Source organism: Bombina bombina, chromosome 3 (genome assembly GCF_027579735.1).
Source record: "Bombina bombina isolate aBomBom1 chromosome 3, aBomBom1.pri, whole genome shotgun sequence".
In the NCBI taxonomy this organism is placed as follows: Eukaryota; Metazoa; Chordata; class Amphibia; order Anura; family Bombinatoridae; genus Bombina; species Bombina bombina.
The window spans coordinates 999085585-999101005 of record NC_069501.1 but is presented as its reverse complement, the minus strand read 5'-3'; the positions used below and the strand labels follow the sequence as shown (position 1 = coordinate 999101005).

Genomic DNA, 15421 nt, shown 5'->3' with positions numbered 1-15421 from the left:
AGTGTCCATGACTCTGTCTCTGACAGACAAGAGACGTCTAAATTGGTTTCAGCTTGTCGAAACCCTTCAGTCTCTATCATTCCCTTCGTAGCCTTATGCATGGAAATTCTAGGTCTTATGACTGCTGCATCGGACGCGATCCCCTTTGCTCGTTTTCACATGCAACCTCTTCAGCTCTGTATGCTGAACCAGTGGTGCAGGGATTATACAAAGATATCTCAATTAATATCTTTGAAACCGATTGTACGACACTCTGACGTGGTGGGACAGACCACCATCGTTTAGTTTCAGGGGGCTTCTTTTGTGTCTTCGACCTGGACGGTGATTTCAACAGATGCAAGTCTGACAGGTTGGGGGAGCTGTTTGGGGGTCCTCTGACAGCACAAGGGGTTTGGGAATCTCAGGAGGTGAGATTACCAATCAACATTTTGGAACTCCGTGCATTTTTCAGAGCTCTTCAGTCATGGGCCTCTTCTAAAGAGAGAGTCGTTCATTTGTTTTCAGACGGACAATGTCACAACCGTGGCATATGTCAATCATCAAGGAGGGACTCACAGTCCTCTGGCTATGAAAGAAGTTTCTCGAATACTGGTATGGGCGGAATCCAGCTCCTGTCTAATTTCTGCGGTTCATATCCCAGGTATAGACAATTGGGAAGCGGATTATCTCAGTCGCCAAACGTTACATCCGGGCGAATGGTCCTCTTCACCCAGAGGTATTTCTTCAGATTGTTCAAATGTGGGGGACTTCCAGAAATAGATCTGATGGCTTCTCATCTAAACAAGAAACTTCCCAGGTATCTGTCCAGATCCAGGGATCCTCAGGCGGAGGCAGTGGATGCATTGTCACTTCCTTGGAAGTATCATCCTGCCTATATATTTCCGCCTCTAGTTCTCCTTCCAAGAGTGATTTCCAAGATTCTAAAGGAGTGCTCGTTTGTTCTGCTGGTGGCTCCAGCATGGCCTCACAGGTTTTGGCATGCAGATCTTGTCCGGATGGCTACTTGCCAACCGTGGACTCTTCCATTAAGACCAGACCTTCTATCGCAAGGTCCTTTTTTCCATCAGGATCTCAAATCCTTAAATTTGAAGGTATGGAGATTGAACGCTTGATTCTCAGTCATAGAGGTTTCTCTGACTCAGTAATTAATACTATGTTACAGGCTCGTAAATCTGTATCCTAGGAAGATATATATTATCGAGTCTGGAAGATTTATATTTCTTGGTGTTTTTCTCATCATTTTTCTTGGCATTCTTTTAGAATTCCTAGAATTTTACAATTTCTTCAGGATGGTTTGGATAAAGGTTTGTCTGCAAGTTCCTTGAAAGGGACAAATCTCTGCTCATTCTGTTCTTTTCCACAGAAAGATTGCTAGTCTTCCTGATATTCATTTGTTTTGTACAGGCTTTGGGTTCGTATAAAACCTGTTATTAAGTCAATTTCTCCTCCTTGGAGTTTGAATTTGGTTCTGGGGGCTCTTCAAGCTCCTCCGTTTGAAACCTATGCATTCGTTGGACGTTAAATTACTTTCTTGGAAAGTTTTGTTTCTTTTGGCCATCTCTTCTGCTAGAAGAGTTTCTGAATTATCTGCTCTTTCTTGTGAGTCTCCTTTTCTGATTTTTCATCAGGATAAGGCGGTGTTTGCGAACTTCTTTTAAATTTTTACCTAAGGTTGTGAATTCTAACAACATTAGTAGAGAAATTGTGGTTCCTTCATTGTGTCACTAATCCTAAGAATTCTAAGGAAAGATCGTTGCATTCTTTGGATGTAGTTAGAGCTTTGAAATATTATGTTGAAGCTACTAAAGATTTCCCAAAAGACTTCTAGTCTATTGTTATCTTTTCCGGTTCTAGGAAAGGTCAGAAGGCCTCTGCCATTTCTTTGGCGTCTTGGTTAAAGTCTTTGATTCATCATGCTTATGTCGAGTCGGGTAAAACTCCGCCTCAGAGGATTACAGCTCATTCTACTAGGTCAGTTTCTACTTCCTGGGCGTTTAGGAATGAAGCTTCGGTTGATCAGATTTGCAAAGCAGCAACTTGGTCTTCTTTGCATACTTTTACTAAATTCTACCATTTTGATGTGTTTTCTTCTTCGGAAGCAGTTTTTGGTAGAAAAGTACTTCAGGCAGCTGTTTCAGTTTGATTCTTCTGCTTATAATTTCAGTTTTTTTCATTATAAGATTTAAACATTGTTTGGGTGTGGATTATTTTCAGCGGAATTGGCTGTCTTTATTTTATCCCTCCCTCTCTAGTGACTCTTGCGTGGAAGATCCACATCTTGGGTAGTCATTATCCCATACGTCACTAGCTCATGGACTCTTGCTAATTACATGAAAGAAAACATAATTTATGTAAGAACTTACCTGATAAATTCATTTCTTTCATATTAGCAAGAGTCCATGAGGCCCACCCTTTTTTTTGGTGGTTATCATTTTTTTGTATAAAGCACAATTATTCCAATTCCTTATTTTTTTTTTTATGCTTTCGCACTTTTTTCTAATCACCCCACTTCTTGGCTATGCGTTAAACTGATTTGTGGGTGTGGTGAGGGGTGTATTTATAGGCATTTTGAGGTTTGGGAAACTTTGCCCCTCCTGGTAGGAATGTATATCCCATACGTCACTAGCTCATGGACTCTTGCTAATATGAAAGAAATGAATTTATCAGGTAAGTTCTTACATAAATTATATTTTATGCTTACCTGATAAATTTCTTTCTCTTGTAGTGTATCCAGTCCACGGCCCGCCCTGTCACTTTAAGGCAGGTGTTTTTTATTTTTAAACTACAGTCACCACTGCACCCTATAGTTTCTCCTTTTTCTTGCTTGTCTTCGGTCGAATGACTGGGGGTGGCAGTTAGGGGAGGAGCTATAATAGACAGCTCTGCTGTGGGTGTCCTCTTGCAGCTTCCTGTTGGGAAGGAGAATATCCCACAAGTAATGGATGAACCCGTGGACTGGATACACCACAAGAGAAAGAAATTTATTAGGTAAGCATAAATTTTGTTTTTCAGCGTAATTGGCTGTCTTTATTTTTATCCCTCCCTCTCTAGTGACTCTTGCGTGGAGTTCCACATCTTGGGTATTTGCTATCCCATACGTCACTAGCTCATGGACTCTTGCCAAAAACATAATTTATGTAAGAATTTACCTGATAAATTCATTTCTTTCATATTGACAAGAGTCCATGAGGCCCACCCTTTTTGTGGTGGTTATGATTTTTTTGTATAAAGCACAATTATTCCAATTCCTTGTTGATGCTTTCGCTCCTTTCTTATCATCCCACTTCTTGGCTTTTCGTTAAACTGAATTGTGGGTGTGATGAGGGGTGTATTTATAGGCATTTTGAGGTTTGGGAAACTTTGCCCCTCCTGGTAGGAATGTATATCCCATACATTATTAGCTCATGGACTCTTGCCAATATGAAAGAAATGAATTTATCAGGTAAATTCTTACATAAATTATGTTTTATTTCTTGACACGGTGAGTCCATGGCCCTCCCTGTTTTTCAGACAGTTTTTTGTTATATAAACCTCAGGCGCCTCTGCACCTTGTGTTGATTCCTTTCTCTCCTTTTTCTTTGGTCGAATGACTGGGCTTTGTGGGAAGGGAAGTGACACTTAACAGCTTTGCTGTGGTGCTCATTGCCGCCTCCTGCTGGCCAGGAGTGATATTCCCAACAGTAATTGATGATGAACCGTGGGACTCACACGTGTCAAGAAATGTATCAGGTAAGCATAAATGTTGTTTTTCAGGGTAAGAATCTATTTAGTTCACAATTAGATGCTATAATTTCTTCCATTACTGGAGGTAATAAAAAAATATATATATTTTTACCTCAAGATTATAGATCTAATGGGAAGTTCAAGGCTCCAAATCGTTTTCGTTCCTTTCAAAACAAAGATCAGAAGCCTTCCCCCTCTCTAAAAGCCCCTGGCTCTATCTGGAGACTTTCTTCCAATTGTAATAAATCTAAACAATTCAAGAAACCTAATCCTGTCCAGAAAACAGCATGAATTTGCGGCCCCCAATCCAGTTCTTCTGGTAGGGGGCAGATTAAAACTTTATCAGAAAATGTGGTCAGTATCTGTCCAAAATCACTGGATTCAAAATATAATGTCACAGGGATACCGAATTGGTTTCAAAATCAAACCCCCAAGGGGGCAAGCTTTATTTAACCCTGTTTTAAAACATCCATTAAAAGCTCAGGCTTTTCTAACATGTGTCTCACATCTAGAATTTATAGGAGTGATTGACCCTGTTCCTCTACAGGAACAGGGAAAGGGTTTTTACTCAAATCGTTCAATCCTGGATCTGAAAACATTAAACAAATTTGTAAGAAATTCCAACTTTCAAGATGGAAACTATAATAAGGACTATTCTACCTTTTGTTCAGCAAGGTCATTATATGTCCACAATAGACTTACAGAATGCTTATCTTTACATCCCTATTCATCCAGATAATTTTTAATTTCAGAGATTCTCTTTTCTAGAAAAGCATTTTCAGTTCATTGGTCTTCCGTTTGGCCTAGCAACATCAATAAGAATATTTTCAAAGGTTCTTGGTGTCCTATCTGTAATCAGAGAGCAGGGTATTGTGATGTATCCTAATTTGGACAATATCTTGTTTCTAGCTCAATCTTTTCATTTAGCAGAATCTCACACAACTCAACTATTGTTTCTTTAAAATCATGGTTGGAGGATCAATTTTCTAAAGAGTTTCTTGATTCCTCAGACAAAGGTCACTAATTTGGGATTCTCTAACAGAAAAGAGATGAATAAGGTTGCATGAATAAGGCAATGAATGGTGCAATGATTATAGTCGAATATCACAACTAATATTCTTGGATCCCTACACTCGTTTTTCTCTGACATGGTGGCTAAACCACCAATTTCTTCTGGGGGCCTCTTTTGTTTGCACTAACTGGTCTATGATAACAACAGATGCAAGTCTTACAGGTTGGGGAGCAGTATATGGGGGTCCCGGACTGCACAGGGAGTTTGGAATATTAAGGAAAAAGATTCCAATCAATATCTTAGAACTTTGTGCTCTTTTCAAAGCACTTCAAGCTTGGCCTCTTGAAGAACGAACCTTACCTTTTGTTTTCAAACAGACAATGTCACAACAGTGGCATATATCAATCATCAAGGGGGAACTCTAAGTTACTAAGCAATGAAAGAAGTATCCCGGATACTGTCTTGGGCTTAAACCAATTCCTGTCTGATCACTGCGATTCACATTTCAGGTGTGGACAACTGGGAGGCAGATTATCTCAGCCATCAGCCACTTCACCAGGGGGGGAATGGTCTCTCAATCAGGATGTTCAGATCTGGGGTCTTCCACAAATAGTTCTAATGGCCTCTCGTCTGAACAAGAAACTTCCCTGATACCTTGCAAGGTCAAGGGATCCTCCGGCAGAAATGACGGGTGCTCTTGCAGTCCCTTGGTCATTCCAATATGTTTATATATTTCCTCCTCTAGTTCTACTACCCAGAGTTATTTCAAAAATCAAGATGGAACTATCTTCTGTACTTCTGATAGCTCCTGCGTGGCCTCTCAGGATTTGGTATGCAGATCTAGTTTGGTTGTCCAGCTACCTGCCTTGGCATCTTCCTCTAAGACCAGACCTTCTGTCTCAAGGTCCCTTCTTTCATCCAGATATAAAATCTATGAACTTAATGGCATGGAGATTGAACGCCTAGTTCTCAGTCACAGAGGTTTTTCTAACTCTAATAATTACTATGATTCAAGCAAGAAAACTTGTTTCCAGGAAAATTTATTATAAGGTTTGGAAAACTTTATATTTCCTGGTGTTCCACTCATAATTTTTCTTGTCATACATTTAGAATTCCTAGAATTCTTCAGTTTCTTCAAGATGATTTATATAAGGACTTATCTACCAGTACTTTGAAAGGACAGATTTCTGCTCTTTCTTTTATGTTTTCAAATTGCTAATTTTCCAGAGATTTGTTTTGTTCAAGCTTTTTCCAGAATAAACCTGTCATTAAATATATTTCTCCTCCATGGAGTCTCAATCTAGTGTTAGTCTTTACAGGCTCCTCCTTTTGAGCCTATGATTTCTTGGATAGTTTAGTTTCTTTTAGCTATCTCTTCTGCTAGAAGAGTTTCAGAATTATCTGCCCTTACTTGATTTTTCATCAAGACAAAGCAGTTTTGTGGACTACTTTAAAAATGTTGCCCAAGGTTGTTAATTATAACAACATTAACAGGGAAATTGTTGTTCCCTCTTTGTTTCCTAATCCAAAAAATTATTCAGAAAGATCTTTACATTCTTTGGATGTTGTCAGAGCTTTGAAATACTATGTTGCTGCCACTAAAGATTTCAGAAAGATTCTAGTTTGTAATTTTCACTGGTTCACGGAAGGGTCAGAAAGCTTCTATTTCTTTAGCCTCTTGGTTAAAACTTCTGATTCACAAAGCTTATTTGTAAGCGGGTCAGTCTCCGCCTCAGAATTACTGCTCATTCTACAAGGTCAGTTGCCACATCTTGGGTTTTCAAGAATGAGGCTTCAGTTGATCAAATCTGCAAAGCAGCCACTTGGTGGTCTTTGCATACTTTTACCAAATGTTACCATTTTGATGTTTTTTGCCTCTTCAGAAGCAGCTTTTGGTAGAAAGGCTCTTCAGGCAGTGGTCACTCGATGATTCTGTTGCTAATCAAAAAATTCTGTTTTTGTTTTTTTTTTTTAGTTAAGACTAATTTGGATATTATTTTTAGCGGAAAAAAAGCTCTTTAGTTTATCCCTCCCTTTTTGTTTTGTTTCTCGTGGTCTTCCACATCTTGGGTATTATATCCCATATGTATGACTCTCGCCACCTATATGAAAGAAAACATAATTTATGTAACAACTTACTTGATAAATTCATTTCTCTTACATTGGTGTATCCGGTCCACGGCTTTCATCCTTACTTGTGGGATATTCTCAATCCCTACAGAAAGTGGCAAAGAGAGCACACAGCAGAGCTGTCCATATAGCTCCCCTCAGGCTCCGCCCCCCCAGTCATTCTCTTTGCCGCTCTAACAAGTAGCATCTCCACGGGGGTGGTAAAGAGTTAGTGGTGTTAGATTTGTAGTTTTTATTTCTTCTATCAAGAGTTTATTTTAAAATAGTGCCGGCTTGTACTATTTACTCTGAGGCAGAAAGTGATGAAGATTTCTGCTGAGAGGAATATGATTTTAGCACCAGTAACTAAAATCCATTGCTGTTCCCACACAGGACTGTTGAATACCGGAGAACTTCAGTTGGGGGGAACAGTTTGCAGGCTTAACTGCTTCAGGTATGATCAGTCATTTTTCTAACAAGACCAAGTAATGCTAGAAGACTGTCAGAAATCCCCTCAGGGATAGGTAAGCCATTTTTCTCAGACTCTGTATAAAAAGTATGGCTTAACTTATGGGCTTAATGCTGGTTGACACTATTGTGGGCTTAATCGATTGCTTATTGGCATGATTCAGATTGAATAGGGTGTTTTTTGAGACTTTTAAAACACTTATGGGGTTTAAAATCACGCCTGGCACTTAGACACCTAATCTAGTCTAAAAGGCCCCATCACTCTGGAATGGAGGAGGGAGGGGGCCTCATTTTCGCGCCTCAGTTGCGCAGTCGTTTTTGGATAGACAGTTCATGCAGCTTCACGTGGGGAGTCAGAGAGGACTTCAGAGAGGCTTATTTCTTGTTCAAATAATCCCTAAGGAAGGTAAAAGCCACAGTAGAGGCTGTGGCATTGTGCTGTAGTGTGTTTAACCGGTTAACTGCTGTTCTTAGCTCCGGTTTGGGCATTAAGGGGTTAATTGGTCTGCAAATTTGTGTGCAATTTTTTCAAAGCATTAGGATAATGTGGTGAAAATTTCATTAAGATCGGATGTTTCTTTGATGGTTATTTGATGTTTTAGTAATAAAGTGTGCACTTTTATTATTTAAAGACACAGTAACGTTTTTTCAAAAGTATTTTTTATTGCATTGTAGTGCTGTCTAAGTCTGTCAAACATGTCTGAGCCTTCAGATAGCCTCTGTTCTGTATGTTTAAAGGCCATGGCGGTACCCCCATTGCATTTATGTTTGAAGTGTGCTATAGCGTCCAAACAGCTTAAGGACCATACAGTGACACTTAAAAATGTAGCCCAAGATGATTCTTTAGCTGAAGGTAGCGAGGATAGTACGCTATCCTCTCCTTCTGTGTCGACACCAGCTATGCCCTCAAGCGCATCGATTCCTATTACTTTGCAACAGTTAGCAGCAGTAATGGATAATTCTCTCGCAGCATTTTTATCCAAACTGCCAGCATTTCCGAGGAAGCGCGATAGCTCAGTTTTAATTACAGAAAATGAGCAATCAGACGCAGCGGATAATTTATCTGTAGTGCCCTCACAACAATCTGACTTGGCGGTGAGGGAGGGACTGTCTGAAGGGGAAATTTCTGACACAGGAAAAGTTTCTCAACAGGCAGAGCCAGATACCATAGCATTTAAATTTAAGCTAGAACACCTCCGCGCCCTACTTAAGGAGGTTTTGGCTACGCTAGATGATTGTGACCCCTTGGTGGTCCCAGAAAAATTGTGTAAAATGGACAAATTCTTAGAGGTCCCGGTACACACTGATGCGTTTCCGATACCCAAGAGGGTGGCGGATATCGTGACTAGAGAGTGGGAGAGACCAGGGGTACCCTTTGTCCCCCCCCCCCCCCCCCCCCCCCCCCCTATATTTAAGAAAATGTTCCCCATTGTCGACCCCAGAAGGGACGCGTGGCAGACGGTCCCTAAGGTAGAAGGGGCAGTTTCAACTCTAGCTAAGCGTACGACTATACCAATAGAAGATAGTTGCGCTTTCAAAGATCCTATGGATGAAAAATTAGGTTTGCTTAAGAAGATATTTGTTCAACAAGGTTTTCTTCTTCAACCAATTTCTTGCATTATTCCTGTAACCACTGCAGCGGCTTTTTGATTTGAGGAACTAGAAAACTCGCTCCAGAAGGAGACTTCTTATGATGAGGTCATGGACAGAATCCACGCCCTGAAATTGGCTAATTCTTTCATTACAGATGCCGCTTTTCAGTTAGCTAAATTAGCGGCGAAAAATTCTGGTTTTGCAATCGTGGCGCGCAGAGCGCTTTGGCTAAAATCTTGGTCGGCGGACGTGTCGTCCAAAACAAAATTGCTTAATATTCCTTTCAAGGGTAAGACCCTATTCGGGCCAGAGTTGAAAGAAATTATTTCAGATATCACTGGGGGAAAGGGCCATGCCCTTCCACAAGATAGACCTTTCAAAGCTAAAAACAAGTCTAATTTTCGTTCCTTTCGCAATTTCAGGAACGGACCAGCTTCTACCTCTACAGCCACTAAACAAGAGGGTAACGCTTCCCAGCCCAAACCAGCATGGAAGCCCTTGCAAGGCTGGAACAAGGGCAAACAGGCCAAGAAGCCTGCTGCTGCTAACAAGACAGCATGAAAGGGTAGCCCCCGATCCGGGACCGGATCTAGTAGGGGGCAGACTTTCTCTCTTCGCTCAGGCCTGGGCAAGAGATGTTCCGGATCCCTGGGCGATAGAAATTGTCACTCAGGGGTATCTTCTGGAATTCAAGGACCTTCCTCCAAGGGGAAGGTTCCACAGTTCTCACTTGTCTTTAGACCAGATAAAGAGACAGGCATTCTTACGTTGAAGACCTTCTAAAAATGGGAGTGATACACCCAGTTCCAAAAGCAGAACAGGGACTGGGTTTTTACTCAAACCTGTTTGTAGTTCCCAAAAAGGAAGGAACTTTCAGGCCAATCCTGGATTTAAAAATCCTAAACAAATTCCTCAGAGTTCCATCATTCAAAATGGAAACCATTCGGACAATTTTACCAACGATCCAGGAGGGTCAATATATGACTACCGTGGACTTAAAGGATGCGTACCTGCATATTCCTATCCACAAAAATCACCATCAGTTCCTGAGGTTCGCATTTCTGGACAAGCATTACCAGTTTGTGGCCCTTCCCTTCGGATTGGCCACTGCTCCCAGAATTTTCACAAAGGTGCTAGGGTCCCTTCTAGCGGTGCTAAGACCAAGGGGCATTACAGTAGCGCCTTACCTAGACGACATCTTAATACAAGCGTCGTCCTTTCACAAAGCAAAGGCTCATACAGACATTGTTCTAGCCTTTCTAAGGTCTCACGGGTGGAAGGTGAACGAAGAAAAGAGTTCTCTGTCCCGGTTCACAAGGGTTCCCTTCCTGGGAACAATAATAGACTCGGTAGAAATGAAAATCTTTGACGGAGGTCAGGAAGTTAAAACTTTTGAACACTTGTCGAGTTCTTCATGCCATTCCTCAACCCTCCGTGGCTCAGTGCATGGAGGTAATAGGACGTGGTCCCTTTTGCTCAAATTCATTTAAGACCACTGCAACTGTGCATGCTCAAACAGTGGAATGGGGATTATGCAGATTTGTCTCCCCAGATTCAAATGGACCAGAAAACCAGAGACTCACTCCTCTGGTGGTTGTCTCAGGATCACCTGTCCCAGGGAATGAGTTTCCGCAGACCGGAGTGGACTATTGTCACGACAGACGCCAGCCTCTTAGGCTGGGGTGCGGTCTGGGACTCCCTGAAAGCTCAGGGTCTATGGTCTCGGGAAGAATCTCTTCTCCCGATAAACATTCTGGAATTGAGAGCGATAGTCAATGCGCTTCAGGCCTGGCCTCAACTAGCGGAGGTCAAATTCATCAGATTTCAGTCAGACAACATCACGACTGTAGCGTACATCAATCATCAGGGAGGAACAAAGAGTTCCCTGGCAATGAGGGAGGTATCCAAGATCCTCAAATGGGCAGAGGATCACTCCTGCCATCTATCCGCAATTCACATTCCAGGAGTGGACAACTGGGAGGCGGATTATCTGAGTCGTCAGACTTTCCATCCGGGGGAGTGGGAACTCCACCCGGAGGTTTTTGTCCAGTTAACGCAACCATGGGGCTTTCCAGATCTGGATCTGATGGCGTCACGCCAGAACTCCAAAGTTCCACGTTACGGGTCCAGGTCCAGGGATCCCAAGGCGACATTGGTAGATGCCTTAGTGGCGCCTTGGTCGTTCAATCTAGCTTATGTCTTTCCACCGTTCCATCTTCTCCCTCGGCTAGTAGCCAGGATCAAGCAGGAGAAGGCTTCGGTAATTCTGATAGCTCCTGCGTGGCCACGCAGGACTTGGTATGCAGACCTGGTGGATATGTCATCGGCTCCACCATGGAAGCTACCTTTGAGGCAGGACCTTCTAATACAAGGTCCATTCAAGCATCCAAACCTAGTTTCTCTGCAACTGACTGCTTGGAGATTGAACGCTTAATTCTAGCTAAGCGGGGGTTCTCTGAATCAGTTATAGATACTCTGATCCAGGCTAGAAAGCCTGTTACTAGAAAAATTTACCATAAGATATGGCGGAAATATCTTTGTTGGTGCGAATCCAAGGGTTACTCATGGAGTAAGATTAGGATTCCAAGGTTACTATCTTTTCTCCAAGAAGGATTGGAGAAAGGGTTGGCAGCTAGTTCTCTAAAGGGACAGATATCTGCTCTGTCTGTTCTGTTGCATAAGCGTCTGGCAGCCGTGCCAGATGTTCAGGCGTTTGTACAGGCCTTAGTCAGAATCAAGCCTGTTTACAGACCTGTGGCTCCTCCATGGAGTTTAAATTTAGTTCTTTCAGTTCTTCAAGGGGTTCCGTTTTAACCTCTACATTCCATAGATATTAAGTTATTATCTTGGAAAGTTTTGTTTTTGGTAGCTATTTCTTCTGCTAGAAGAGTTTCTGAATTGTCTGCTTTGCAGTGTAATTCACCCTATCTGGTGTTCCATACAGATAAGGTCGTTTTACGTACCAAACCTGGTTTTCTTCCAAAAGTGGTTTCCAATAAGAATAATAACCAGGAAATAGTTGTTCCTTCTCTGTGTCCTAATCCAGTTTCTCACAAGGAACGTCTGTTGCACAATCTTGATGTGGTTCGTGCGTTAAAGTTTTATCTAAAAGCAACTAAAGACTTCAGACAAACATCGTCCTTGTTTGTCATCTATTCTGGCAAGAGGAAAGGTCAAAAAGCGACTGCTACCTCTGTCTTTCTGGCTGAAAAGCATCATCCGGTTGGCTTACGAGACTGGTGGAAGGCAGCCTCCTGAACAAATTACAGCTCATTCCACTAGAGCTGTGGCTTCCACATGGGCTTTCAAGAATGAGGCTTCTGTTGAACAGATCTGTAAGGCAGCGACTTGGTCTTCACTGCATACATTTGCCAAATTTTACATATTCAATACTTTTGCTTCTTCGGAGGCTATTTTTGGGAGAAAGGTTTTGCACGCAGTGGTGCCTTCCGTTTAGGTTACCTGACTTGTTCCCTCCCTTCATCCGTGTCCTAAAGCTTTGGTATTGGTTCCCACAAGTAAGGATGAAAGCCGTGGACCGGATACACCAATGTAAGAGAAAACAGAATTTATGCTTACCTGATAAATTTATTTCTCTTAAGGTGTATCCGGTCCACGGCCCACCCTGGCATTTTAGTCAGGTCTAAATTTATTTTTGTAAACTACAGTCACCACTGCACCCTATGGTTCTCCTTTTTCTCCTAACCGTCGGTCGAATGACTGGGGGGGGCGGAGCCTGAGGGGAGCTATATGGACAGCTCTGCTGTGTGCTCTCTTTGCCACTTCCTGTAGGGATTGAAAATATCCCACAAGTAAGGATGAAAGCCGTGGACCGGATACACCGTAAGAGAAATAAATTTATCAGGTAAGCATAAATTCTGTTTTCTTTCATGGTGGCGAGAGTCCACGAGGTCCTCTCCCTATTATGGGTTGTTTTTAACAGAGCACATTTTTTTTTTCTCCCCCTGTTCCTTTATGGACTTTTCTTACTCCTTTTTTACACCTTAGAGGGGAGCATGGAGTACTGGGCCGTGACAGATAAACGTCCTCTGGGAGTTGGTCACAAGCCTGCCACAGATTTCGCAGTGACTTAGCCGCCTCCTGTTGGGTCAGCCTGTTACAGGTATCGTGGGGACTTGTCCCTAGCCTCAGGTCATTGTTGTACTCCTTTGTAATATCCGTTGCTGTTGCTTGCACAGCACTGGATAGGCTCTTGCTGGCAGCAGTTTCTTTCTGCAGCTGAGTACGCACAGCAAACTTCTTTTGAACCTATGAATGGATTAAACATTCTGCTTCTTTTTAAAAGTTATTTTTTTGTTTTGCAATATATTTAGCAAGCAGTGTGTCTGGATTGTTCTTTCTTGTGAAACCCCTTATATTTTTTTTATTTATTTTATTCTATTAAGGTATGTTCTTTGATATATATATTTTTTTCAACCAGAACATTATACTTCCCTTTCTTTGCCCTTTTTCAGTTTTAAGAGAGCATGTAAACTTCTCGTTCTGCATAGGATTTTATAAAACATTTGTTTTTCTATTTCAACATTTAATTTAAAAAATATTTTACTTAACATTTTTTATGCAAACAAAATTGTCATGGTTTGTTTCTGCTTTTGCATGTGCTTAATGACTTTTTTTAATGTCCCTATAATTCTGCCAAGTGTGTATCTGAAGCCAAAAATTAGTTTTTATATTATATACTAAATTCTACTGCTTAAAGCAGAAACAACTCATTCTACAGTTGATTCATGAAATGCAAACACTGCCCTACAGTTGTTGTTGTTTTTTTTCTTCTTAATAGATTAAAACAGTGGTGTTAAAACCTGTTCTCAGGCCTCCCTAACCTGTTTTAAAACCAGTGCTTTAAAATGATCCGTCTGACCTGATCATCTAACGAATATAGACAATCCAATGATATAAAAAATTTAAAAAAATCAAAAAATGTTCATGTTTTTTCTTTAAAACATTTGATTCAACAACACCTGCTATCCTTAATGCTAATATTAAGTAGCTGTTTACACTAATAATGTACAACTATCACTCATAGTATTTTACCTTTTGCATTTGACTTATCTGTATACAATCACCTTAGCCACACACTTGTCTCGAGCACTACATTACAGGAAATAGTTCTGCCATCTATAAATATAGCTCTTGTAAAACTGCTGCCATGTAGTTTAGTATTAAATTGTTTAAAAATGTTTTGTCTCTTGCAGATCTGAAGAGGGAATTCTGAATTAGTTTGCCGGTATCTGTCGGCACATGGATAACATTACTATCTGCTGAAAATGCACAACACCCTAAAGTGTCAACTTTATTGCGGTCAAAATATGTTCATTTTTAGTAATTAAATTAAATGCTCTTGTCTATTTGAAGGTTCATGGCGACATCTGCTTATGGCTGAGAAATCAAACCCTGCATCATGGTTTCTTGTTCATTATGCTTTTGTTTAAAAATAAAAAAGGCAGAGTAATGCTTTTTGACATTAAAAACAGTGATTTTTTTTTATTATTCATGGCAGTTTCTTATTCTGTTTGCTACAGTCACAAAATTAAACATTTTGACTTAAAACTAAATTTCTCAGACAAAAAAGTGTTTTTTCTTTCATGTAATTAGCAAGAGTCCATGAGCTAGTGACGTATGGGATATACATTCCTACCAGGAGGGGCAAAGTTTCCCAAACCTCAAAATGCCTATAAATACACCCCTCACCACACGCACAAATCAGTTTTACAAACTTTGCCTCCTTTGGAGGTGGTGAAGTAAGTTTGTGCTAGATTCTACGTTGATATGCGCTCCGCAGCAGGTTGGAGCCTGGTTTTCCTCTCAGTGTGCAGTGAATGTCAGAGGGATGTGAAGAGAGTATTGCCTATTTGAATTCAATGATCTCCTTCTACGGGGTCTATTTCATAGGTTGTCTGTTATCGGTCGTAGATATTCATCTCTTACCTCCCTTTTCAGATCGACGATATACTCTTATATACCATTACCTCTACTGATTCTCGTTTCAGTACTAGTTTGGCTATCTACTATATGTAGATGAGTGTCCTGGGGTAATTAAGTCTTATTTTTTGTGACACTCTAAGCTATGGTTGGGCACTTTTATATAAAGTTCTAAATATATGTGTTTAAACATTTATTTGCCTTGATTTAGGATGTTCAATATTCCTTATTTCAGACAGTCAGTTTAATTATTTGGGATAATGCATATGAATTATCAATTTTTTCTTACCTTAAAAATTTGACTTTTTTTCCTGTGGGCTGTTAGGCTCGCGGGGGCTGAAAATGCTTCATTTTATGCGTAATTTTTGGCGCAGACTTTATTGGCGCAAATTTTTTCTTTGTTATTTCCGGCGTCATACGTGTCGCCGGAAGTTGCGTCATGTTTTTGACGTTTTTTGCGCCAAAAATGTCGGCGTCACCGGATGCGGCGTCATTTGGCGCCAAAAAGCATTTAGGCGCCAAATAATGTGGGCGTCTTTTTTGGCGCTAAAAAATTTGGGCGTCATTGTCTCC

General features: G+C 41.0%; 1 protein-coding gene across 1 annotated transcript in view; it reads left to right on the top strand.

The window, feature by feature from the left end:
- Window positions 1-14397, top strand: part of PRIM1 (DNA primase subunit 1) — a 199340-nt gene extending 184943 nt beyond the window's left edge. Inside the window, exon 14 of the mRNA XM_053708150.1 lies at window positions 14122-14397. Coding sequence (XP_053564125.1) covers window positions 14122-14141 — 20 coding nt within the window. The 3' untranslated portion in view covers window positions 14142-14397. The remainder of the gene's footprint in view (window positions 1-14121) is intronic.
- Window positions 14398-15421: the final 1024 nt, after the last annotated feature.